Below are 27,776 nucleotides of genomic sequence, written 5' to 3'. Positions count from 1 at the left end.
AAGTATTGATAGGTTACTTTGTAAATTATTAACCTTGTAAATGCTTTTACAATTCTGTAGTAAGGATAGTTTTATTAGGGGCACAATTGTTTGAAAAAAAGGAACAGATGGGATTTTTTATCAGAAACAATGGATTTTCATGATTTTTGGGGAGGGCCTTGCCCCCACTCCGCCCCCCAAGAACAAGAGTAGCTGTGGGCCAAGAATATTTATCTTTGTTTGAGTGCTGAAATGTCTCTCTAGTATAAACTGTTTGGGTGATTATTTATTCTTTTTTTAAAGCTGAAACTTGTTTAAGAAGGGTCCATTGGTAATAACTACTTTCTTAGGTTGCTACTTCAAGATGCTAGATACAATTGCATGCAGTATGTTGAGACGTTTCTCGACGTTTTCTACCTACAGGGGCCTCTGATTTCAAGCACTGCTTTTCAGCGGCAGCCCTGGTTTGCAGTTGAACTGCCTAAAATGTTCATTGATATCTCTTGCCATTTTATCCTGCAATAGAACATTATAAATGATGTTGAAATCGTTAACTTTTATCACATTTTTTCGAAGGTGGCTTCGTGAATTTGTCGATGAACCGAATTGTGGCCATATCGTCCTACTGAAATTTCTAAATCATGTGCAGCAGTGCGTCAGTGGTGGACAAATCACTCCAAATGGGACACCTAAGAAGAAGTATGAAATCCTGTCTAAGGACTCGGTAGAGATAATATATTTTACCACATGTTATATGGCCTAAGCAGTTCTATTATAATCATATTTTCAGTTAATAATTCGTAAACATGGCTGATTGGAAAAATTAGCGAGTTTTAAATAAACTTCATTTTTATTCCTGTGCTTTCATTGTTTATTAACTTTGTTCAATATTTTCTCATTACTTGCTTTGATTTTGGTTTATGTTATGTTATGTTATGTTCCATTGTCTGTACATGCAGCATTGTTTGGGAGGGGGTAAAGCTTTTTCTTATCAAATCAACGTACAAGTAGTTTGGTCCAAGCCAATCATGTCAATTAATCAGCATTTTTAACAGTCGTGCATGCAACCTATATGGACACATTGCCCTTATAGTTTGCTTTGAATCTTTGTTTTTGCATATGCCTTCGAAAGTAACTTTGTCATAACATCTCTGTTGGTCTCCGCTACCTCAAAAGAGCTACCTACATCAAACTACCTAATTCCGATGCAAATTCCCCCTATCTTCACTCTGCTACTTGTTTTTTTTTTCTGCAGTATGACGAACACCTTTGCCTGCTGTGTATTAAAGCAATAACAAAAAATAAGGTGAGAAAAGAGCTTATTTTGTAATAGTACCCCTCGCGTCCTTTGTTGTTTTTCCTTCAAATTTCTCTTATCTATTTACTAAAATTCGCAATATCATCGTCCATTATTTGACCCAACACACTGAAGCAAAGAATTTTAAATCTATCAGTATTTTATACACCAACCTACCAACCAACCTACCTTGATATTTTATTCAGTGACAAATAGCTTCATATCATTTTCTACTTAGCTTCATACTTATTCATACTGTACAAACTGTGTTTTCGGATGATTTATTAAAAGCAGGGCTCTACAGAAAAGCTGGTTTTGCCAATCATGATCCTGTCACAGAGTTCCCAAGTAATTTTCTGTCAATTGGATTAGTTACTCACTCATTTTAGTAACACGATTGGTAAACACAAAGGATTGGCTCTTGTGCTTCTATAGCTTATGAAGCTCATTTTTGTTTCTTGTTTCCTTGTTTTGTCAGTAAAAAGGATTCATCAGCTTATCATTCCATTACCAATGCTTATTCAAGGAGATTGTATTTAAAATTGACTTTAATCTGGGCAATGTCGTGCGCTTCTGCATACAGCCTACATTCAATATGGAGGCTATACCGATCGAAAGTCTCGTGCACCGATCCACTTAGATTGGTTTCCAGTGCCTATCCGTACAAAAACAAACTGGGCTGCTTTTTGAAGTAGAATAAGCTTAGTTATCCGTACAAAAACAAACTGGGCTGCTTTTTGTAAGACGAGTTCAAAAGAGTAGCTGGGATCCAAGGTGATTTGGCTAGGAAACAAATTTCAAAGCATGTATTCAAAGCTTTCTAAAGTGGCAGAAGGATATGATTCGACGTCAGTCAATGTCATGATATCTGCGCCAAACTCCACTCATTTCCCATTGAAGACACATTCATCACACTCATTTCACATGACTATGCCACTGTATTTTGACGAATCCTGTTAGACCATTCCCAGCGCTTATCTGTTCGGTTTTGATCGAAAGTATCACTTCAAATGAGCCTTCGTTCTCTTTTCTTTGCTTCTTAGATCGAGGGCTGGGGCCTATCAACAATATCTTTGTAACCTGCATACCATATTGTCCAAATAAGAACGCATTTGATATCCAAATTAATTAGCTTTTCATCGATTCTAGCCCTGTGGCATTTTCTAAGCCATGGGGATGTAAAAGACAAGTAAAGGATGATCCAAATAAATTGAAACAGCTTTTATTACATTGTCACCAAAATCATTTAACAATATGGTAACAAAATAGTTATCTTCAGAGTAGAAAACGTTAAGATCATGATAGGAAATTTTACACTAGGAAAGAACATATACCCAGTTGTTGTGAATCGAAATAATGTTTATGCTGTTTATACATTGTTCACTGAGTCATTCTTCTCTAAAGTCTGTAGTTATTCGTTTTCAATTCCTGTACGTTTGAAGTGTGGTGTAAGACTACTAGTGTAATCGAAAGTAAAGGCGAATAGAATTTGTAGTGGCTGGTATGGGAGTGCTTTTGATAAGCCAGAGCAGTGATTGGTTTGAGGACCGTTAAATATTGTTAAAGTACATACATAAATAAAGTATATGTATCTGTAATTCAAGACCAATGTTAGTTCCACTTTTATGGAGGGAAAAGACGTTAATGAATCCTTTTTTTTCTAGTATGGATTCCAAACGATTCTTAGTGCTCCACGAAGTTTATCCCTTATGGCCAGGAGCCTGAGGCTGAACAACATAAAAACACGGACCACTGTGCTAAAGGTCTGGCATTTCATTTTAACTTAGCACTGACATGTCAGGCTTTTCTTTATTACACAGAAAAACGTTTTGGGGAAGATTGTTGAACGATTGAATTTTCAAAATGTATTTAAAGGTCTGTTCAATGATAAAGATGTTTACTGTCTACTTGTCTGTCATATTCAATCATTCAGTTGTGTCTGAACATATCTATTTACTGTTTATTAGAGCTCATCAGTTTTATTCATCTGTATTGTTTGTTTGAAACCCATTTTTGTTTATTTTTCAATCTTTATAATTTGAGTTGCGTCTGCAGCTGTTGACACAAGCATGCGAGCAACCAGATGGCCACGAAAAAGTGTTGAAAGCAATGGATGACTTCAAGATGTACATAAGTGAAAAATACCGTTTCGAAAGCCTTGTTTTGTCGATCATGACTAGGCCGTGTAATCCAACCTACCAAGTAAGAAGCATAAAACATAGCTGTTTGCTCATTCAAGATTTTTTTCATTTTCTGTTTGTATATATTAATATACATAAATCATATTTATATATTTGATATAATTTAGAGTTGAAGAAAATCAAACTACATGTTTAATCTCTGCAAGCCTGTTTCGAAACAAGCTTAAACAAACTTAAGCAGAGATTAAAAATGTAGTTTGATTTTTTTCAGCTCTAGATTATATCACGCTCTACGTGCAAACGTATTGAGCATTGTGCTACGGAAGGTTCAGCAGAAAATGATCTCAGTATCTACGATATGTATATTTACGTTTATGAATGAAAAACTCGATTCTACTTTTGAGATCAGTGCTTGATGCCAGATTAACGAGCAAAATAGAATTAAAGTGGTTTGAATCAAGTATCAAATTAGCTACATTAATATTGTAACTGAGGGTTTCACGCACTTAGCGATCATTAGAAAAAAATAACCTGCGAAAAAGAATTTCTAGCCTACTCGATTAAGTTTGTAAGCCAATAAAAAAGTTGGTGAATGAAACAAGTATAGCATTCTTTGTAGTATGATGGTACGCAGTTATTTGCTTCAAAGCTTCTCTAGATTTTCCTAAATAACTCTTGTTTTCAAGATCGGTAAGGAAATTTGCTTTTCTGTTACCCAAAATGTCTTCTATCACTTTTTAAAGCTTCTTCCCAAAGAAATTGCGAGTATTTACTTTCAGAGCATGAAAGCTTGATAAAACTGTATATTATTCCTCCTAAGTATTTTTATGAAATTGCAACGTTCTGGTTGTCATTTGTCCTTCAGTGCACATTTCTGGTATCATTTTGCTTTGTTTTTAACTTGGCCTTTTCATCGTGGTTTTGATATTTAATAAAAGCAATTCTTATACTAATTTTCTTTTTCACAGCAAACAGTCTTGCAGTTTCTGAATGCTATCATCACTCAATCACCATCTCCAAATCTGAGAGTGTATTACCAACAGGAAATTGAAAATGCGGGTTTTGTTGCTGATGCCGTTGAAGAGGTATTTCAAATTTTTTCTGAATATGAGCTCGAAATACATCTAACTAAAACTTTGTTTACATGCATCTTGTTTTCTGTGTAGATTGACGCTGTTGCTTGCTTTTAGATGAACAGCTAGGCAAAGGAACAAAGATGACAACAAATCAGCCAATCAGATCTGTCACCAGCCAATTAAATCGCATCAAAAACAATAGAATTTGTTCAAAATGTATTAAAGAGAGGGCATCTGACTCGCTTAAACATTTTGCATCTTTATTTAGCAAAGTGCTAATCGACTAAACATTCCTAATACAAGTAAACAAAATAAAAAGGATGAAAAATGTTTTAAATCAATCAGATGGGTTGTTTTCATCTGTCTTGGCCCGATGAATTCATAATTGGCACAAATTCAAAATATGGAAAATACATTTGTTTAGCATACTTATTAATGTAAGGAAAGTTTCAATTGATTACTGTTTATTTCTTAAACAACTAAACAGAGTAACAGGGATGAAAAATGCCTTAAACCAATCATTCTGGTAGTCTACCTCTGACACAAGCCAGTGATATGACGTTAAAGTTAATAGCAGTGGCATAAAATAGAAATATAGAAAAAGACATCTGATTTGCTCAAAAAATTTCTCATTTTTGTTAAGCAAGCATTTATAGATCACTGTTCATTGCCTTTATTTGCTGTCGAAAGTCAGCCACTCCGACATTTGCATATGCCATTTTTATGTATATGCTTGCATATACTTGGCTATATGTCTATGCTTGTTTTTGCATATGTTTGGTCAGTTGCGGCTTAAAACCATTCTCTCTTGCCCTTATGTGAACGATAGCCAACAATACAGTTTGGAATTTTGTTCGTTATTAAAAAATTTGATCCGGACTTGGTAGCTAAGAATTCGATATTGCTTATGTCATTACTGAAGGGTGTCTGTATTTGTTGCAATATAATTCTGCTGTATTGTTCAACTTGAGCTGAAAGAGAGCTTCTTGGCTTACAAGATTGACCTTTTGATGAACGTGTTTGACAAACAAATCCGCAAAAAATAGACAACTATAACTGTCCGCAAAATATCGTTATTTTATGACGTGTTCTTGAGAGGATGCACGTTAAAATTACAACAGAAGGGAGGAAGAGATCGAAGAGTGATGTGAGGACAGCGTCTGTGACGTAAGGAGGCCTTCGGCACCTTTGACATATTGGGGGATAGGATAAAGCAACATGTTTTTTCCAACATAAACAAAACTACCCCTAAAAGAGAACAGCCTTCTCGATCATGTAGGTCTAGAAACACCATTGAAACAAGTGATTCTGCCATCGGACAGCATCTTTTAGATAACCCAGATTGTGCCAAAATGTATATTGACGACATGTTTCAGATAATTGACAGAGCCCGGTCGTTTTTTTTATCTAGCAGTTTTGGAATCTAATCGATTTATATAAAATCGAAAAAGCTGCTATTGTGTAGAAGGAGTTCTTGGACTCCAGTGGTAATTTTCTATTGTTAAGCCATACTGTTTGGGCAACTATGCCGGTCATGTGCTGGCGTTTTTTTTGATTGGCCCATTTCGATTCACAACTTGGTATACATTTTCCAATTTTGGAATTTTATTCTAACGTTTTATGTTCTGAGGACAAAAATGCTTGAAGTGCGCTGTAAAATGTTTACTTTTTTCAAAGCCATTATCGGATGTAGTCAAACGAATGATTGCAAAAACTGTTAAATTTTGTGGCAGTTAGTCACGTGCGTTTTCATCATAAAAACTAGCCTTAGAAACTTATAGTTAGTTTAAAAATTTATCTGTCCATTCTAGTTGTAAGTTTTTCTTAAAGGTTCTTAAGAACCAGTGCTTGAGTGCAATTTTTAGACAGAAAATCAGCACACAAAAATGCAGGGTAACGAAGGCCTAACATAACAAAAACCAGAACACCTAGTCAGTCAAAAGAAAGTTGAAATATTTGTGTCTATTGAATCAGAAATAAGTGATGTATCGCTTAAAAAAAAAGTATTTCACTCCCATCTTCAAAAACATCATTTCCGAGCAGTTTCTTAAGGTTGAGGGTGATCAGTATTTTTTAATATGAGTAGCTGTTTTCTTATAAATGGTTTCTTCTAAAAAATAAACGATAATAGAATAAACAAATGGAAACCAAAATTGTTAAATATAATTTGAATAGGATTCTATTTATTGTGCTGTAATTTGCAAATGTTAATAACCTTCCTGATTTTTATTTTCCTTCGTTGCTTTTCTTCTTCGATATTGTTTAATTAAAATATTTTTTTCAAAGTTATTTTTGTCAAAGACCCTTGGAAATTTGCAACCATGTTACCTAGAGTCTGTTTTTTTTCAGACGCTAGATGGTTTGGATTCCACCAGTGTGAAAAATGAGCTAGCAGTATGGCGGGAGAAATACATTGACGTGGCTACAGTCATGGATGAGTTTGTCACCTTAAGAGGAAGAACTGTATTGCTAAGAGATGAGGTACTGCATTTCTTTTATCGTTGTGTCTAAATTCACCAAATTATGTCAGCCTGTTTCGACTTAGAATAAGCTCATAACTTTTAGGCACTTAGAATATTGACACAACAAAGCTAACAGGAGAATATAATACCCCTGAAAAAATGGACAGCTCTAATTTATATGATACGAAATTCTTTAAAAATGACCTCCGGTTGATACTGAGACGAGACGAAAGCAGAATCTATTTTCGAATGTTTTCTTATGGGATTTATTTACCCTTATCTTCTCAACTTTCTGCATGGGAATCAAGGCTTGTTGATATGCTGTGTAAAATTACGTTGTAATTGATCTTATTTCATGGAGAAATTTTCATCGATAGGCTTCCATTAAAAAATGCTACAAATAAGCCTCTGAAATTGAAAAAATACAAAATATTTATTCCAATCAAATCCCAACCAAAGCTTTACAACTTTCCATTCTCTATTAACTCACCTTTTTGGTGATAAAAACATGCATGAAAACTTTGACTAAGAATAAAGCCTGACATCCCAAGACTCTCGACCAAGGGATGTTATTTTCACTTAAGAAAGTTTTTTATTAGTAATGATCTTCGAACTTTAGTAAAACCTGCTTTTTGTGAATTATGGCGTGATGAGGGCAGCTCAAAGCAGTTGTCATCAATTACCTTAACATATATTGTCCATCCCAACGTACCAATTAATTCGGCAATATTATTCCTTTCTTTTCTTTAGCTATCTCCAAGGGAACAACATAGTTTTGATGATCCCCTGTTAAAGTTAGCTCGTTTAAATCAAAGCATTAACACTTAAGAGTTCATTTTGAACCAAGTACAATTCATCATCATTGCTCTGATGAGTATCTTAAAGCAAATAACACATTCTTTCGATATTTCATAAGTAATGAGCCACTGTTGATAGCTGAAAGTTTACAGCAAAATTATCTTAAGTTTCGTAGATCATTTGCATTCTTTTCACTTAGTGAAGACATTTTGTAATTTTTCAATTATGCTGATTAACCTTGTAAAGGCAAGTGTGAGTTTGTGAATCCAACATGACATTATTTGCTTAAGAGTTGATGGATTTTTCAAAAAAAACGACGAATGACTTTCAAAAATCAATTATTTACATAATATACGTATTTGATACTCTATTTTGCTTTCTAAGAAAAAATGTTTTCACAAGAAGTATGTAGTAACATTTATTCCCTTTTGCCTACTTCAGGTTAATCTGTTGCAATCAAAAGTCGAGGTATGTGCCTTGTTCCTAGATTCTAATTTGTTACGTACTCTAAATGCTTTAATAAGTAAAGCTTGATATAATTAAAGTACCACATTGTACATTGAATGAGAGTGTTGTTGCAATGTTTCGAGTATGACTTTCCATAGAACGCTTTGTCCGGATCGGAATACTGCATATATTTTTACTACTACCATTATAGGGTTTTCCAGACGCAAATGGAGCTTACTTTTCTCTTAATTGGTTTTATACTTTGCTGGCATACATAACTAAGAAATATGGAGATAATGATAAAAAGTTGTTCTTATATTAACAAAGTTAATTTGAGGGGCAATTTTCAGTGTTTAGTGATAGTTTTGTACCGGTGTATCGGACGTTGTCGTAGAAATATGAATCATGTATCTTGAAAATTGCCATGATCCCAGATTTGTAAAGAACGTAAAATGATGATGATTTGATTATGATTCAAACTCAACTGTTTAAAATGTAATGAATCTAGACAACCCAGGAACATAACAAATCAAATCTAACAAATTTAGAAATTAGCAAAGTAACAATAACTTAGGCATTAAAGCTAAAAACAACAAAATTGAAAATTAATAACGAATACGTAAATATTAGAATTCTCGAGAACAGCTATCAAAGTAGGTTAACTAACGAGAAGAGAGGCCATATGTGAAGTCAATATTGCCATATGTGTAGGAGGCGTGGGGGCTCGGAGGAAGGCAGCCCCCCTAATCACGCATATTTTTGGGCAAGGTCCATAGTAGGACCCCCCTTAAACGTTTAGCATTCGCCATGATGAAATTGAGTTTTCAGAATTGATAACTGAGAAAGGATGCAGGCTTTTTGAGAAATGACAGATATCCTTGTTCGTTTGCCAGCTAGCGTGATAAGTGTGGTTACACGTGTCAGCACTTGGACATGGTATAACACCATGGGTACTAATCATATCCCTTGCAAGTGGAAACTTCCTTACTTTATCAATTTTCATTTCACCGTGCCTTAAATCATTATCAATGTTTTATCATCATCATTACAGACATCTCATGATAACCTGTAAATCATTTATGAATAGGGACTTACTGATAGTGTAAGACATAACTTTGGTTTTCATTATATCAACAACGTTGACTAGATGATTATAGGAAACACAATACCTTAAACGAAACATTAGCCAGCTTATTGCAGTGAAGCGCAAGCGGTTATCCTAACAGCAGTGTTTTATCCATGGAGAGCCTTGTGTGGTTACTTGTTATAAAAAACCTTCGATCTTGACACAGTTCACACTTTACACTCAATTGTCCCTACAGAAATGAAGAGAAAACGCTTTGCTTTAATAGGTCTTAGAATATAAAGTCAATAAAATCGGTTTCATACATCAAACTCCCAAAAAGAAAAGTACTGTAGACGTGCACTGGTATTGTCAGCTTTGTTTTACACAGTTTTTTCACTGGAGGATGCTTCTTTATTGAATTGTGGACAAGAGGGTATAGTGTAAACGAGGTTGTTACAACATGTTTTCCCACACAATGTCTTTCCCCGATTTTATTTCCTGACGAGAACTCGAAAATAATAAGAGCTGTTTTGTTTTTAGGAACTCGAAAAGGAAAAGAACAAGGTTACCGAGGAGAAAAAAGATGTTAGTTGATTTTCAGCAAATTTCTTTGTTATCCATATGAAAGAATTCTGTATAACCATTGTTGTATCAAACTTTTTGAGCGACACATTGCTTCTGCGTGTCAACGTAAACAAAGCAATTCTTTGAATTTCTCTGCAAAGTACTCGTTATTCGACAATCTTTTCATCCCTGTGTTCAACGATTGTAACAATTATGAAATTGGGATGGAAGTTGTTATAAAAAGCCGTCAAAGTATTTGTCAATTTTTGCTCTGAATTATTTGGTAATAGAATTTATAATCTGACATTCTAAAAAATGGATACTTTGGCATTATTCTGTAGCACTATAAAAATTGTGTTTTTTCTAAACTATCTTAGAAAGCCTAATTTTTACCAATTAAATCCTTTTTCAAGATACCATTGTTTATTGATTGTACCTTTGCAAATGTTTTTTTAAGAAATTTTTATTCAATGTTGTGTATACTATGCTAGTTTGTTTCATATTACTACTTTATTTTTAGCTGGAGACAAGAGTGGAGGATTTCAAACTAAGAGCGTCAGAGCTGCAAGCAAATATTGAGCATCTTAAGGTAAATATTAAGACAGATCGATAACTTCATTAAGTTTTAATTAGCCATTATTAGCTTTTTTAAATCTAGAGCCGGCAAATTTCAATTGTAGATGGGGGAAGCGTTTTTCATTTGAGACAAAGGTGGGCCACTTATGTGAGTGGAAGGTGTTAACATTTGCCAAGGTTACCTCCCTGCTGCGAGATCCAGCCCCTCTCCATTTTGGTTGTTCTCGCTTGCTCGTTTACAAGGGATCAAATGAAACGAAATCAAAGATATTGATATTCTGAATCTTCTATTGCAGAAACATCGGCAGGAAAATGACGGAACAAGCGAAGAGGTGGCTCACGCTCTTGAAGATGCCATCGGTGACATTCTGAAGACAAATGCACCCCCGCCACCGCCACCTGTGCCAAGTACCCCACCAGGGACTCTTCCACCAGCTCCACCCCCACCAGGTTCGTGTGTGGTTTATTTTCAAAATGCTGCATCATCAGCATGACCCATACAAGGCCTAAGATTATTGATAGCCAATATGACGTCATTATGGTTGCCCTGTTTTGATACTAGATCAATTTCATTTGCTTTTGTAACCCTCAGATGCATTATTGGATATCTGTTAGGCTTAAATAGTATTTGACAGGCATTCAGAATTAGCTGAAGTTTTTTTGGTCAGGTGATTAAACGTCTGCCAAGAAATAAGCCTGCTTTTCAGCCCATATTTTACGAAAACCAAGTTGTCATCAAAAGTTCAAATTTCCTGTTTCTTAATCAAAATAATCAACTAAATGATATTTTAGATTTTTTTAATCTTGTACATACATTTGCAAACTGTGATGGTTTTTTGGCGGCCTTAATGCTTGCATTACTCTGCCAAGTAATTTCAGTACGGTAATACGGCAGAAAATCAATGCTTTTGCAAGGGTTAGATATTCTTTGCAGTGCTCTATTAAACGTAAATAAAAGTTACTTTTTACAAGTCGGTCATAAAGTGCTCGATGCCGTAAAGGCAGAGCTGTACATGCATTTGGTGTATAAAAGAGGACGGTTCTAAGCTGCTACTCGGAGTTTCAGGCTTAATGCGATCGTGAGACAACTATTCTGATCAAAACTGAAGATTGTAAATATTCCAATTACAATGATGGTCTCTTCTCAGCAACTTTTGCATTGAATTATGCAAATAGTAGGAATAGGTACCTTTTACCTATGTAAAATCAATCTTACAGTTGCCTAATGATCGTTGTTTGGCAAGGAATGTTAAAAAAGTTAGGTGTTTTTTGGCACTAGCTTGTCGCATTACCATTTTGTTTCCAAATTACATTTTATTACAGTTAACAGAAACTTATTTTCGTCGATGAATATTGACTCATGTTCCACTGCAAAAAGGGTTTTTGTCCGCAAGATACGATTGTATCACTTAATTCTTTGTGAATAAATGTGTTTGTGGATACTTTTATTTGTTTGCACTCTTTACAATATATGATTAATTGTCTGGTTGTTATGTTGTTCCTGTTTTTGTCTACTTGTTTTTGTTGATTACTAACTGTTGATTGCACTAACCGACATTCACCACCCACAACCCACGTATGAAATGGAGGCAATTTAATAATGGCGGCTCAAATGGACCTAGTATTATGAATGAAAAATTTATTGGTTGGAAGCTGAAGTACTAGCGAATCCAAGTAGTACAATATAAATTTAAAGCTCTAAGGCTAATTGCTCGACAAATATGTAGCATCTGTTTTGGTGAAAAATTGATCGCGGAACATTGTTTTTCCACAGCACTGCTCACAAATCGAGCATTTTTCCCGCAAATAAACCATTTTTGCCAGCACAATATTCCAACGAGCCATTCTGTAATTAACAAGGCATTACTAAAGAGCTTCGGTTATTAATAGTGCAGCTTGAACGTTTTGATATTTCAATCCAAAGAAGCTTCAAGATGAGAATAGACCGTGTGATAAAACGGTAGCGACTGCCAACTGGACACCTGCAGAGACGTTTAAGAAAAGTAAATTTTGACAGAGCTAATAAAAGCAATGAATGACAACTAGCCTGTTGGTTCATTAAAAGCCGGGTAATTTGTGCGAAAAAATTATGCATAAAAGCTGTCCCAGTTCATGGTAGAGCTGGTTGTGGAAGCCTTCCATCACTTCTTTTCAATCACTGTTTTTTGAAAACAAGGCTCTTTCCACTTGTTCTTAAGTTTCAACTGGGCACAGGCCAATCGCAAGGACGGTGCGATTTGAATAACAGCACTGATCAAACTTCAATCTAAAGACCTTCAGGACTCCTTAGGTGAAGAAACAATCAACTCCAATGTCACTAGACTCAGATTTTTCTAGTCCATGCTCCCCTACCCTTGTAAAGAGACCTTACTCTCAGTCTTGTAACCAATCACACAAAAATTCCTACATCCACTAACGAAAGAAACAATCAAATGATTTAAATTGATTTAACTAACAACGAATCAAAACGAATGGAAGATTGCGATATTATCTGCAATTTCTTGAACTCGTAACATGCTCTGACATGATCATCAAACAGGACTTCCGCCGCCACCGCCGCCACCCCTCGGATCGTTCGGAAAGAAGTTGCCTGGAGGAGGAATAGGTATTTTCGTAGCAGTCGTACTCTTATGAGAGGTTTTGTTCTTCAAGCCTTGTTTGTTTGTGTAATTGAATATTTATGTTTATTGTTTACGCATGAGAGGTTTTGTTCTTCAAGCCTTGTTTGTTTGTGTAATTGAATATTTGTGTTTATTGTTTACGCACATTGTAGCAAACGCACGACTAACACCTAACCGAAGCCAGGACTGCTGTGAGACTCGGCCTAGGGGAAGTATTAAGAGTTTTTGTGATTGAAACGACCCAGAAACTAACTTAAAGATGCATTCCAAGTGATGTATCTTAGATATTGTTATTTTCTATTTCGCACTGTCTGGAAGTCTTTTTTACCATCGGTGTATAACCTGTGCCCAATAGGATGCTGAGTCTGGAATATTTTCCTCTCTCTTCTCCCTAACATTCTCCTATTCAGTCCACCCTATGCAGCGGTACTGGCTTAAACTCTGAAACGTGTATGAATTCTTTTGTTTAGCAAGCGATTGCTCTGATTCCTAATAGTAACTAATGGTTCATTGTAAGCATTGTTTTATTTGTTGTTAAAAGTAGATTCTTTTTTGTTACACTGCAAAATGTAGTTTTCGTTGTTAGCGATTTAGATTGAGATCTGTTCAAGCTCTAGGCACATTGATAAATCTTTTCACACATATTTTCCCAATGGCTATGTTGTTTGTTTCTCTGTAGCGTCGTCAATGAGAAATCGTATGGATTCTTGTGCCAAGTTACCGATGCTCAATTGGGTTCCTTTGAAGGTTGCAGGAGAGAAAAGCGTTTTCAAGGTTTGTCATTTATTTAATCATCTCTTATTCTGTGCGATGACCAAACATTTTCCTAGGCCATCCCTTAAGATATTATAAGTCCATCAGTCCATCACCCCATCAGCAATTGCTTGACAAGCTGGAACTAAAAGCTGTACACTCAAAAGTGTTCAATACAACTCAAAAGAAATAGAGCTATCTTCAATTCATAATGAGATTTTGCATCCACTTCGCTATTTTTATATCATGTTTGCTACCAAAATCCATGCACCCAAATTCTAACAGGAGGAAGGAGTAGATGTAGGACACTGCACTTGTTTTTTTCTGTTCCTGTAATGAGAAATCAGGCCTTTGATTTGAAGCAAAACTTGAGCATTTAGTCTCCAGTTTCTCATCTTAGCTGCTGCATATACTGTTAAATGGGCCTAAATCGACGCGCCTTTGAAATGTTCAATAACTTGAGATCTTCACGATAAACAAAACTACGAGCGAGAAAGGTCTAGATTTGCTTTGCTTAGCTTGTTTAAACTGTCGATTTACGGGCTTTAGGCATTTCTTGCATAATTGCAAGCATCAGCATCGTAATCCCATTTTGTTAGATTTAACTTACAATATTGGAAGGAAGAAAGTTATACAAGGTGCCACGAATGGAGAACAAATTTTGAAGGATCAATCTAATTTGGGTATCAGGGCTCCGTATCTTGTCAGCAAGAATGCCAAAAGCATTCACATTTTAGGTGTTCTACTAACTTACAATTACAAACATCAAAAGAGATCTAGTTTATTTAAATGAAATTCAAACGGCTATTTTCATTCTTTTATGTTCAGGAAAATCCAGAGCTTGATGGTCTAGCCAAAATGATCGATTTCAAGGACTTTGAAAAGCGCTTTGAGCTGAGGTCTTCTAACGACGAAAGTGCTATTCAGAAAAGACAAGAAAAGGGTACGTTCTTTCAATACCGTTCTGATTTAATCATTTTGCAATTGACTATCTTTTCGAAAAACCGTTGCGTCACAGAGTGGTTAATTCCCATGTAACCCCCACGACAGGCTTGTAGCAGTGGTTTACGTTCAACAAGTAAACTGCATCTATTTGAGAAAAAACGGAAGATGAGAGCTCGAGGAACGCATTAATTACTAGCAGATAACTACTAGGTACAAGCTACTTTGAAAAATATGTTGTCCTCGTCGCTGCATTTTCTTTCTTTCTTTACTTTAAGCCGTTTCTTTTGTATTATTATTGTAAAGGTAATCATGAAAGATAATCAAACTCTTGGAAAATAAACTCAAACACTCAAAAGGATAACAGTTTCTGGAAAGCTCAATAAGGATCATTGGTGCCTTGACCAAAAGCAATTTGCGTCTAGGAACATGAGCATATCTTTCAGTGTGTTATCAAAGTGCTTTCATTCAATGCTGAAAGAGAACTGAAACCTTTTTTTATATAACTGTTTCAGTTCTTCTTTGTTAAAACATGATCACAATCTGATTATTTCATTATCTTTGACAGCTTTATAGTGTCCGTGACTTCTTCGACTTCTTTAAACTATTAATGAATCCCTTATTTGTTTGGGTTCTGGCTTTTTCAGCCATCAAAAAAATTTCAATTTTTTCAAGCCTTCTCTAATTAAATTATAAAATACTCTTTCAAAGCTCTTTACTGAATTGCTAAAGCATTGCCTCCTGCATTTTTCTAGATAATTGTCGCTCTCAGTTTTGTTTCGTGTATTTATCAAACTTTGTAGAGCCTTTATAGTGCTTGAAATGTTTGTGAATGAATAAATTGGTTTGCTGTCACAACTGACAGCAGATGTTAGCTAACCGTTAAAAACTGTCAACTTGGTATTCAAAGGCATTCCTACATGACACATAGGGCAAAAATGAATACTTCTTTGCATATAGGCAGACGGCTTGATCTATAAGTCTGCATAAAATGTTGGGTGACTAAAAGGGCTATAACGTTACAGATAGGGCTTAAGCGAATCCTGCATCACACCTGTCAGTGTCACATCTATTGTTTTGTCATTTCTTAAGCCTCCACCCAAGAAATACTGTCTTGAACGTTATTTTTTCCCCTGTTTTGAGCTTATTCCGCACTTTTTTCTTGATGCTATCAATTGTTTTTCACAGCCATGAAAAAACTCTCGGCTACATTGAACCTTCTCTCTCCAAACAAAGCCAAGAATCTTAGTAAGTATGCTTTATGAAAACGCTATGATGTAGGCCTATAGGTGCCGCTTTGCAGTGATTGTTCTAAGGGCAGCTTCCATTCGATATGTCAAGTAGCAGCAGCAAACTTCACGATATATTTTGTATCTAAATGTTAACTTTCTCATTTAGGTTTTGCATATTTAGAGCTGATTTTAAAATAATAAATCATCGGAAAGCTAATGGGCTGATGCTGTATCATATTTGTAATTTTTTTCAACATTTTCAAAGCAAAAGTTCCCTAAAATATTAATTCAGAAATGTAAAATTAAATAACTCCGTAGATGTAGGATGTTCTTTAAGATCAGGAGGGAACATGATATAGCACAGTAAGAATTTTTTTCCGATGTAGCATGTAACTTAAGAACAAATATATTTTCTTACAAACATGCTGAAAATGCCTATAGACAGTAGCAGTATTATTTCATGCTTCAGATAGCATTAGTTCAGAATTATTTTCTGTTTATGAAAGTTTCTATATTTTACAAAATGATCTTTCACTGCTTATCATAGCTTGTATGTTTTTAAATCTTGCTCATTGTAAAATGCATTTTCAATGAGGACACTAGCTCGTGGTTACAACGTAAGCTGGTCTAAACACGAAATGTGAATGCTTTGATGTACTCTCTCCTGCTAAACTGCAAATTAGCTTGTTCTGTTTACCTGTAAGGCTGTTTTTATTTGTAAGTTTCATCATAAAAAATTTTTACGCTTTAGAAACTATTTGCTCATTTTAATAACCTCAAATGGTTTTTTCAGTCATCGCAAAAAGGCGCATTGGAAAGGACGCATCATTTGTCCAAGAGGCAATAAACAATTGTGATATTGTTGCACTTTCATCTGAACATGCAGAACTTCTTCTGAAATTCATTCCAACCAAAGATGAGGTATTTCGCCAGATTTTATTCTTGCAACGATACCTACAATCCTGGACAAAAGGTTATGAGACAATTACTTTTTAAGTAATTTCTGCGTAATTGCCCTCAAAACCAGTGGTATGCCCCTCCCCCCAATGTCAGTGTTGGTGGTGGGTAATGGCAGTTGATTGTGGAAGCCAGAAAACCGAAAAAATCAACATCAACATTGATATTGGGGGCAGGGGGTTGGGTGCTTTTGCAATAAATGATTATAACAGCAAATGTCTCCTAATTTTTGTCCAGGATTGTAGCTGGGCATGAAAACCCAACCTACCATGCAACAGGGCGGTTGTAGGAGATGTTTCGTCCATAAAGTTCTGCAGGAGATTTTGTCAGATATACCAGTATACAAAAGGCAATCTTTATTAACCTTTTATATCAATCTATACCTTTGTTTATCTATACCTAGTTGTGACATAAAAGTTTGAATGGAGGGCTGTTATTAACCATTCGTTCCAAGTTTCATAATTTTCCTTCAGTGCAAGCAGAAGACTGTTTTAAAAATTGTTTTATATATCACCTGCCACCTGCGTCGATTACTAAAGATGCAGAAACACATTGACTTATTGCCAATCATACTCGCATTCTGCGATTTAAAGCTCCCAGAAGTATTTGCATTCCTATGTCTAGCTGTAGTTAATCACTGCCTCAAACCCCATATAACATAAAGGAATGGAAGAAATTCCTATCGTAAATTTGTAATTAACGCAAGTTTCTGAATCTCAAGTTCTCCTTTCCAGGCTCATCATCTTTTCATGTTTTGCCCAATAAACTCTGTATCGATAACAAGATAAAAGCTTGAATGGGTTTCTCCATTAATTTTGATTGAAATAAGCTTGTTTAAGTGAAAATTTATTTTCCATTTCCCAATTTTCGACAATGGCTGAATTTTATAGTTATTCTTATCATTTGCTTTTGCCAATTTCTTGCTGCCTGTTTTCTTGGCCCCATTCCCACGATATATGTAACAAATATATACTGTTTTATTCTATAAACTTGCAAGAACTGCTAAGAATTCCTTTGTAATCAATTTTTTCGTTTTAATTTTTTCTGCAGTTGGCAAGCTTGGCAAAACACGCTAGCCAATTCAGCAAGTTTGGCGAAGCAGAGAAGTTTCTATTTCAGGTGACATAATGTTTTTCCCTTTAACTTACATCTTTTGAGCACTTAAAAATACTTTCTTATATTCCATTCATTGTGGCAATGTAATCGTATTCTTTATAGTATCTATTCTTGACAACTATCTATCCATTATCATGTCTTCAAAGATAACTTTGCTAAGGCTATAATCATTATATCTAAGTTTTTCTATGTTGTTAAGCTCCACCGCCGTTGTTGAGTCCGTTCCAAGATCTTGCGATGGCAACGTAATTTTGAAAAGTAAAATTGCGAAGAATAAAATCGAACAATGCTGTAAAGGAAAATGGGTTTCATTCAAATAATAACAGAATAATTGTTTAAATTTTCTATCTGCTAATGGTGAAGATATGAAATAAACAGAAAGTGGTCATTGTTTGGACCTGGACTTTACAACTATGTAATTGGTTTATATGTGCTGATTGGTCAGAACAAGTAGCCAATCAAACGCGACACATATCCTTCTAAGTCATTTTCGATTTGTAACTCTATTGGCACCTGGATATAGCCGAATGTTTTCTACTTTGAAAAACTTCGAGCGAAAATCACTTTTATATATATATACTATCATGGTCCCATTTCTTCGTGGAATATTAAAATATTACCCTTGTATTTTTGATGGAATGTTGTCTCCGTTTACATTTTTATCAAACCATTTTCTGCGTTAATTTGAGACCTCTCTCTCGGGACTAATATCAATGATTCTTCTTGTCGTTAAATTAAGATTGAAACTTGTGTCTTTTAACTCGTAGATGGCGAAAGTTGAGCGTTATGAAGCAAAATTAAACACCATGGTGTACATTGGTTTGTTTGATGAGCTCCTCAGAAATGTTTTACCGGTATGTTCAAATTTAAGTAGACATTTACGGTTTACTCTAATAATTTATGCAGAATAGACACGTGCATTCTCTACGCTTCCACCTGACGTCCCAAGATAGAGCCAATTTCATCGTTTGGACCTTGAACTGCGTCCTTGAAATGCAGTTTCGTCGTTGAACAAGCGAAAGCTAGTTCTAAAAGAGCCTCGTTTATCCGGAATTATTCGGACTTTTTATATTAATATGGATAATTGAGAGTTCGGAAAACAAAAAATTGTTAGCTCTTTCAAGGTAACCAGACTATTTCCAAAAAATTTGTTGGCCATCTGAATTCCTTCTGTTTGACAATACATAAAGTTTTTTTTCCTTTTGCAATCGGTAACGTGGGACTTGTGTTTTATAACTTATTTAAGGGCCACAAAGCCTTTGACTCACGGGACATATGGCCTTAAATATTTGCAAACAAGGGTAGTGACAAGAGCAGACGAAAATCCAGGAAGTTGAATTAATAGGAAACTGGGCTTTTACTTTTCATTGCAAAAATTCTATTTAACTTTTGATTATTTAATTAGATATCTGATTGGCCGTGCCAACCACACTAATAGTTTCTTCCTCTTGTTTTTCAGCGAATTGAGGCAGTTTTAAAAGCATCCTTATCAATTGCATCAAGTGTAAAATTAAAAAGGATATTTGAGGTGAAAATGAAAATTCTAATCTTAAAAATGTCTTACCTTCTAATGTTTTTTATGCTTTACTCTACTTTATGAGTACACCTAAGTAAATTTTAGTTCTTAGGCTATCGCATTACAGAGAGCTGACTTTAAGTGGCACACCTAGATTTGATTCGAAGTATTGTAGACTGCAGAAACATTTTTAGAATTTTTGGCCTCAATCATCACTTTCCTGACTGATGGCTCAAGTTTGATATTAAGGATAAGGAAATTAAGGATATTATTGATAGCTTTTGACATGCTTTTCTCAAAACCGTCTTGATAGAAAAGCGTTCTGCTGACATGTGTCTTCGATTCATAACACGCGATCTAGCTGTAATGCTTATTCGGAGACCTGATGAAAATTGGATTATACTAATTTATATGTTAGGATATGCCGTGTTTTTAATTGTGCACATACCTCAATTCCGTCAGAAACCTAATGATACAGTTGGCTCACACTTTGACAGATTTTATTAGGAGTTAAGGTTCTCCTAAATTATTCTGTTTTTAAAAATGGAACCTTGTCAGCACCCCTTTTCCCTTACTGTTTTTCTTTTATCCACCCTAGCAGTCTACAAATGTTTATATTACAGGTAATTTTACTGTTTGGAAATTACATGAATGGATCAAGGCGTGGGCAAGTCGAGGGCTTCAAGCTGGATTCTCTTACAAAGGTATTTTGCTTTTCTCTTACTAAGGTATTTTGATAAATTGTAAACAAATTTCAAACAGCTAACAATATGCATTTTATGGTTTGAAAACGGGACCGTCGTAACATTTTCAAGGCGTTTAATAAGCTGTCTAATACGTTATGCCTTCTGGTGTAAATTCAACATTAATCATTATTGTAAAGCCTTAAAAATCTTTGACTTTATTAGAAACGAATAAAAAACATATGGTAATGAAAAAAATACCCCGCTTCCCCGCTTCAAGAATCGGCACAGTTTGGACCTAAGCTTTGTCTTTGGTTAATATTTGTTATTTTGTCTGAAAATTTTTTACCCCTTTGTTTGTCATATTCTGGTAATTTTCTCGATATTACATCTTTGAAGATACTTTGACCTTTCCCTGGCAACAATAAATTTGGTTTTAATTGATTGTCGCGAAAAATCGAGTTCGATCTCGTATGACCTTTCTATGGCTGGATGATTGAATGAATGATTTTGTTTTGTTTCTTCAGTTTTTCGTAATTTTTCAGTTTTTGGCTTTTTTCTTGTTTACTCAACATATATTCTATTTGCTCTTGAAACAAACTTTTAATTTAATCTAGTGTTGTGCTGTTTTCGAAATCTGTTGTTTCGAATTTCGAATTTTGCTTAAAAAGGATTTGACTTATACATCTGTCAACAGTCTGTTAGAAAAACCTTAAAAAATAGTGATAAATAGTGTTAATTTTTGTTGCCTGTAAGCTGAAAAGCCAAGTTGGATATTGTTTTTAAATCCTTCAGAGTTACTGGGTTGATTGCGTTGCCTTTGAAGTAAAACTAACGAAAAGAAAGACAGCTTGTTATGCACTGGTTTTTGTTCAGTGGTCTGCAACAGACTGTCACTATTATGGCGTGGCTGGCCGGCTATGCTAGGTGATAGTTTGACAAAAATAAGGCAAAAAGTAAAAAAAAACGTAGGTTTCATTATTCAAAACAATAATGATTGCATTACTTCATGTCACGCGTTTGTTCAGGTAGCTGAAATATAGAAGGGTTTGATGGTGGTTTATCTATTATAAGAAAATGGTAAAAAACCCTTTAGTACGGAAAAGATATTCGACAACAAGTGGGATAACTAAGCACCCAAATCGTCCATCCAACATACATTTCAATTCAGAGGACTGTTTTTCAAAGTGAGATTTGTAGTACTACTTTAATATATTTATCAACTCTGGGGTTGATTTCTGAGGTCATTTCCAACTAATCGATAACTTCACTTAATTAAACTGCATCAGAGCTTTGCTTAATATGATGCATGTCAAACTGTAATCGGTCTTTTGCATTGCCAAAGTCAAGCTCAAAGTAGCTCTCTTTGCCTTTTTCATGCTTGAATTGCCCTCTACATGGCTGACAAAAGTGTCCCAAAAGGACTTGTACCCCTCCATGGAAGAATTCAAAAGGGCGTTTCAAACCAATTCATGAACCAATACAAATAAACTGAAAGCTTCATACAGCGAACAACCTTGATACACGAGTCGCTTTCCAATGTCCTTAATATAAAGTAACTCACATTATAAAAACCTTCAACCTCAAGGAAGCGTTGTTTGGAGAGAGATATCTGTTTTGGAAGGTTTTGCAGAAAGACCCTGCTTCATTTCAAGATTATTTTGTGAGATCAACCTCAAACCTCCGAATTTTAGTTGCATGACATGATGCAAACCTTGTGATTTATACTTTATTCCCCAAGCACTGATTCTAGAGATACTAAAGCTGTTGTGTTTACTCTCATTTCTGTTCATACATTATTTTATAACCTGAGGCCTTTTGCAGTTTGGTTTTAGTAGAATGTTCTTTTCATACGAGCATTCTTTTGGGGATGAAAAAGATGCCGTTAAATTCTTCAAAGGTACTCAAATAGATTTGTCAATAATTTATGAATCACCTTTAAAAGGAATACGCTATGAGTTCCTCTATCGCTCAGTATCGCTAGTCGAGTTTGATTGTCTCATATTAGATTCACATGATTTGGAAGTTAAATACAGGATCACATGAGAAGAGTGAAATAAAGGAAAAAATTCGGTTTTTTGAGGAGTGTATGCGCTTCGCCCTCTGTAGTTAATCCTCGTCGCTGTAAATAGTGATCTTGAATTAATTACTATATCGCTCATTCGTTTGCTACAAAATGGATATTTGACTTCGGATGTATTTGATTTGCTCATCGGTAACATTCTGAAGATTGGTCATTGTCCTTTTCCTTGTCGGCAATTTCCCAAGCAAATGTTACTGAAAACACTGTTTCCTCTCAGTGTGCTGCGTTTTCTCTCAAACCTTGTACATTCCATCGTCCTTGCAACTCTATGTCTAATGTGAAGTAACAGATCTGTGTTGTTGCTTCTGGAGACATTTTAATGCTTTTTGTGTGCTCATGGTTAAAGCACACTGAGGTTGATTATTCCTTAAAAAGTGCGTGTGCGGCCTGTTTTACGCGTAGAGGATTTCCAAGAAATGTTGTAACTCAAATCAGTTCTGCTATTTTTGTCATATTGTTTGTCAAACACAAATATTTCTTGCCGTAAAGTCAGGTTTTTTCCAGTCACAAATTTGATAAAAAATACAAATAAAAGCAATTCTATAGCGTTTACAGCAAAGGTTGATTGTGTGTCATGTGCTATTTATGCAATCGGCTGATTCTTTATCTTATTATTTTAAAACACAAGATAAGATTTTTTATAATGTCAGGTTTTTATCTCTGAGCCGCGTGTCTCGTTATCTGAGTCTCTAACACGCGTTTATAGGCAATCAGTTAACTTTTGCTTACAATAATATTCAGACATTAAGAATAGATTTTTGATGGCCTTTCTTAACCTTTCAATGGCTGACAAACATGCTACCTGTTATGGCTATCAAGTTCTTGGGCAGTATTGAATGAACTGCAAAATTACGACAAGCAATGAGATTGCAACTTGGACCGTGAACATACTTGGCAGCTGCAAAAATCTAGCATATATGCATTTTTCTCTTATTAATAAAAACTTACGTCATTTTTGTATAAAAATATTGTTTGCAGCTTCCTCAAAGCATTAGCTAGTCAACTCTACCTCTCAGTGTTTTATACCTCTTGATGCCTTTTCATAAGAAAGAATGTTAATGTTGTCTTAGCAGTACTATGTTGTATTAAACTATGATATATTGGCTCGGATTTTATCGCACCGAAACAATCAAATTATCCACATGTCTTCTTCTTACAACCTTCTTTTCCTTGGACGAAATAACGCATGAGCCATTGTTATTTTAATGTCTCTGCTGCATTTAAAAGACTGACTGGCAGTTTTTTTCAGGAATATTAGCAAAAGGTTCTTAATTATCAATAGCAAGTTACCGTACTGATGGTATATTTGAACTGGACCCCTTTACAGTACCCATGCAGCCCTACAGTTCTGTTTCATAAGACATTGGCACAACAAACGTGCTTGTATACTCCTCCCTGCGTGTTATCCTTTAGATAAACCTACCAATTTTTAGAGGTAACGTTAAACAAGTATTTTCGACAAAAAAGCAAGAAGCAATGGTGTCTTAAGTATGACGATTAAATCCAATCTCTTAAGGTATTTACAAATGGAGCACATCGAGGTGTGCAAATAATTACGGTTGTGAGATATATTACAGCGCACTACATTTTAATTACATTTTCAGCATATATTTTTTGTACATTTTACAGTATTTGCTTTTATTGCAGTAAGATGCTATAGTTAAATCACAAACCATTTTACGTCTACCATAAATCCATTGTCTATAATTCACCTCAATCACTGTAATTTTAAATCCTCTGAAACTAACTACGTAGACTCACATTCACCTCAATCACTGTAATTTTAAATCCACTGAAACTAACTACGTAGACTCACATTCACCTCAACCTCTGTAATTTTTAATCCTCTGAAACTAACTTCGTAGACTTACATTCACCTCAATCTCTGTAATTTTTAATCCTCTGAAACTAACTACGTAGACTCACATTCACCTCAACCTCTGTAATTTTTAATCCTCTGAAACTAACTTCGTAGACTCACATTCACCTCAATCTCTGTAATTTTCAATCCTCTGAAACTAACTTCGTAGACTCACATTCCATCTGCTCAATGCTAATTGCAAGTTTTGGGTCCATTACTACTATTAGACATCAAAATGGGTAGTCCACGACCTCTCCTGCTTTTAATACTTTTTTAATTCCTTTCATCTAATTGAAACACAGACTTAGATGTTTTTAAAGTAAATTAAATTAAATTTTTATTTTCTCGGTTCTTTTTAAAAAAATTCATTTTTTTCAATTACAATGCGATATCTTAATGTTAATTTAAGAATTTCAAGTTTGTTTCCAATTCAAAAAAGTCAACGAACGAAGCTTCCTTCACAACCTTCTGAATTTGTTATGTCAGGTAAAATTATCCAGCCCCAAAAAATGAAATGCATGGTTTCTTAGCTTTTTTAATCATAGTTTATGCCATATCACCTCAGATTCCACTTTGAAAAATCTATAATGATTGTATCAATTTTACCGAAAAGATTGACCAGCAATGTCAAAAATTTTTAACACTTTTGCCTTTTTCCACTTCGTTCGGATCTTGTAAAGTTCACTTACAGCATCTGGTGGGCATCATCCATTTTGTCTTCTAATCGTTACCCTTTCGGATATGTCCCGAGACTAGGACAAATGTATATCACACGCCGGCGTGTATGTGTCTGTCTGACCAGTATACATGTGGAATGATGTCTTTTTGTGGCAGGGGGCAATAACCTGCAGGTTGTTTGATGCAAATATCGATTCATTTTTTTAGCTTGTGGTGTTCTTCAATGATGAAGACTATTTATCTTTAATGAAATTTAACGTTATTTGGGTGCGGTCTTTTTCATTTCGGTTTTGTTTACGTTGTCTAAAGTCTTCTGCTAACGGTCTACGGCGTTTATAACGCATAGACTCAATTCTTTGATAATCAGGCTTATTTTTCTGCGTGTTTTGGGTTGGATTGGGTCGGGTTTTGTTACACAAGCGCAGTCGTCAATGGAGGAATAGGGGCTACTCATTTTAATTACTCTCTAAACACAGGAATGCCAATAATTTTGTAAGCTCAGCCCACCTATCATGAGGAATTGTAGTATTGCAATCTATACCTAATGACGAAAGAAGCGGGTTAAATTAAAGATTTACTGAAAGGCAAAAATTAATTTATCTTCCAGAGAGAGCCTCTAGGAGTTTCGAAATTAGGCTGAGCTTGCAACAAAGTTTTTCCATTGCGGGATAGAGAAGGGAATGGGGTCTCAAAATCTACGCCTATGCTTCCTCTTTTTAAATTCATTCAGTAGCTGTCGGTTCCACCGTGTTTATTGTCCCTTTCCTTCGAAGAGTCCGCTTTGCACCATTCGTGATCTGTCGGTTACTGTAGGCATAAACCAGTGGATCAAGACATGTATTGAGCAGGGCAATCAAAATAGTGTACCGTGTTATTCTTATCATCTTACCCTGACCTTCAACCGTATCTGGAAAGTAATTCAGCGCTGTAGAAAGCAGCCAATAAATTCCAAACGGGGACCAGCAAACGAGGAACAGAACGATTAGCATGCCGAGTAATATGCTGATTCGCTTTCGACTCGATTGCACGCTCGTTTGTGAATTAGTACGTTGCAGCCGCTGCAGAGACTTTTTGAACCACAGCGTGTGAATCGTGGAAATATACGTGAATGTTAACGTGCAAAGTGGTATAAGAAACGCTATCACCATGGTTGCAATGAAATACAGTACGAGGATAATGCCTTTTGCCCAGCGTCTCCAGCAGATTTTGTTCTCTGAATTGTAGTGGAATGATACACCGCTTGGAATGAGTAGCGATATCCCAACAGTCCACGTTAAAGCGGAGATCCATTTGACACTGTGCTTCTTGACCCTCCATTTGTGTTTTGTTGGGTGATTTATGAGCATGTACCGGCTCAGCGACAATACACTGAGTGTTAGTAGATTTACTAATGATGCAGCGAAAAATATTGTCAGCCCTTCCGTGAAACCACACATCAAATTAGCTCCCGTGCCCTTTAAATTGGTTTTGGAAATATCCAAAAAAAGGTAAGGATAGACTGCTATTGCAGAAATAATGTCAGATATCGATAAATTCAACAACAGAAGGTTCACTGTGTTCTGTATCTTCTTGTCATTCAAAATAATGAAGCAAACACCAGAATTGCCGATGACTGCTGCGAATGATACAAGCACGTAAAAAAACTTTAGAGCAATGTCCTCACCTCGTGTAAACACGCTCGTGTTTGGTAAACTAATGTTTGCTGCCATAGAAGTATTTGGCCAAATTGGCGAGTTATTCATCCTCTGGTTTTTTACACAACAAGTCTGTGTATCATTCTAAAACTGCAATGCAAGATTCGTTGAGTTAACGTCCGCAAGAAGCTTTTATAGAATATAAACAAGTGAGGCATGCATGACAACAGTGCTCGGTCGTTCAAACAGACTCAAAGGCTAAAGCAAATACCCGAAATGGGTAAAAACTCATGATGTCCGACTTCTCTCCAAAACATACACTTGCTGTGTCCTCTTCAGTGCATCGTCTTTCCCGAACTAAGCTTCAGTTTCCGTTATCTTCCTTTTTCTGCGATCTGTTTTCGCCACACACCCGCTGCCAAACTGGGTTGCACAGCTATCCATTCACTGGTTCAATGCAAAACTTGTCATCAAGATTATCACTACTTCTTTATAGCTTCGCCGCTGAATTGAAATTCCCATCAGCCAATTAGACTTTGGCTGGCGCTTGGCAACAGCATCGGCTTCTACGTACGTATAGCTGTCAGTCTGAAGAAAAGATTTGTTAGCTACAAGATCACTACAAGATGAACCAAAACAAGAAATATACCAGTACTCAGTATACGAGAGATTTGCTTTCCATAAACAACAGGACAACATCAATTGTTTTGATAGCTAGATATCTCTCTCCTAGTGAAGTTTTATTTCCTGTAAAGCTTCTCAATTATTTGCTCGATTCTCTTTTTTATAGACTGGCCCCAAAATATGTTTATCGTTTGACATCACTAGATATTTAGCTAAATGCTCATTCGAATCTCAGATCAATTGGCAAAAGAACTAAATATTTGTTCTAGATGCAAATACAAACTTTTTAAAGTGTAACATCTGCTCAAGCTAGCAGCTGCTATGCTATTTTTAGAAGATATTTACAAACACGGGAAGTTTACTTGAGTAGTAGCGGCGCCATGGGGGAGACTAGGGATGGGACACATCCCCCCAGTTCACGGCAGGCTAAAATCGGTATTTCGTCTGAATTCGATTGAAATATGTTGAGGGACAGGTAATTTTTTCGCAAAGTGCTTTTTGTGAAAATGTGGGCGTTTCTTTAGGTAAAATTTGCGTTCCTTATTGGTAAAAGGGCTTTACTGGTTTTAAAAAGGATTTTTTGCCCCCCCCCTCCCCCGGGAGCCTAGGGGCTGCTAGCCTATCAATTTCGTTTATAAGAATATTTGCGCTCAAATCGTAAAGTTTTTAA

At 35.6% G+C, this 27,776-nt stretch overlaps 2 protein-coding genes across 5 annotated transcripts in view; one reads left to right on the top strand and one right to left on the bottom strand.

Moving 5' to 3' along the window:
• Positions 1-27,776, top strand: part of LOC135691602 (formin-like protein 2) — a 65,549-nt gene that overhangs the window by 22,480 nt on the left and 15,293 nt on the right. For 2 of the 4 annotated variants that reach the window (XM_065209495.2, XM_065209498.2), the window contains 19 exons: positions 556-703; positions 1,235-1,285; positions 2,941-3,039; positions 3,332-3,478; positions 4,386-4,502; positions 6,843-6,974; positions 8,195-8,221; positions 9,807-9,851; positions 10,351-10,419; positions 10,703-10,856; positions 12,946-13,011; positions 13,707-13,801; positions 14,609-14,723; positions 15,911-15,970; positions 16,748-16,875; positions 17,962-18,030; positions 18,795-18,881; positions 19,487-19,555; positions 20,167-20,247. In XM_065209495.2, the coding sequence (XP_065065567.2) occupies positions 556-703; positions 1,235-1,285; positions 2,941-3,039; positions 3,332-3,478; positions 4,386-4,502; positions 6,843-6,974; positions 8,195-8,221; positions 9,807-9,851; positions 10,351-10,419; positions 10,703-10,856; positions 12,946-13,011; positions 13,707-13,801; positions 14,609-14,723; positions 15,911-15,970; positions 16,748-16,875; positions 17,962-18,030; positions 18,795-18,881; positions 19,487-19,555; positions 20,167-20,247 (1,759 nt within the window). The remainder of the gene's footprint in view (positions 1-555; positions 704-1,234; positions 1,286-2,940; positions 3,040-3,331; positions 3,479-4,385; positions 4,503-6,842; positions 6,975-8,194; positions 8,222-9,806; positions 9,852-10,350; positions 10,420-10,702; positions 10,857-12,945; positions 13,012-13,706; positions 13,802-14,608; positions 14,724-15,910; positions 15,971-16,747; positions 16,876-17,961; positions 18,031-18,794; positions 18,882-19,486; positions 19,556-20,166; positions 20,248-27,776) is intronic. The other 2 variants (XM_065209496.2, XM_065209497.2) reach the window with 2 other exon arrangements.
• On the bottom strand, positions 23,787-27,222 carry LOC135691603 (QRFP-like peptide receptor). Its single transcript, XM_089112001.1, has 2 exons — positions 24,187-27,222; positions 23,787-24,021 (listed from the first exon to the last, which is right to left on the bottom strand). Exon 1 carries the CDS (start codon positions 26,588-26,590, stop codon positions 25,571-25,573), a length of 1,020 nt encoding a protein of 339 aa, XP_088968127.1. The 5' UTR covers positions 26,591-27,222; the 3' UTR covers positions 23,787-24,021; positions 24,187-25,570.

The sequence above is a fragment of the Rhopilema esculentum genome, chromosome 13 (genome assembly GCF_057945365.1).
Source record: "Rhopilema esculentum isolate cy_ngs chromosome 13, ASM5794536v1, whole genome shotgun sequence".
NCBI classification, from domain to species: Eukaryota; Metazoa; Cnidaria; class Scyphozoa; order Rhizostomeae; family Rhizostomatidae; genus Rhopilema; species Rhopilema esculentum.
The sequence above is the reverse complement of the archived record's forward strand: the minus strand, read 5'-3'. Positions and strand labels throughout refer to the sequence as shown.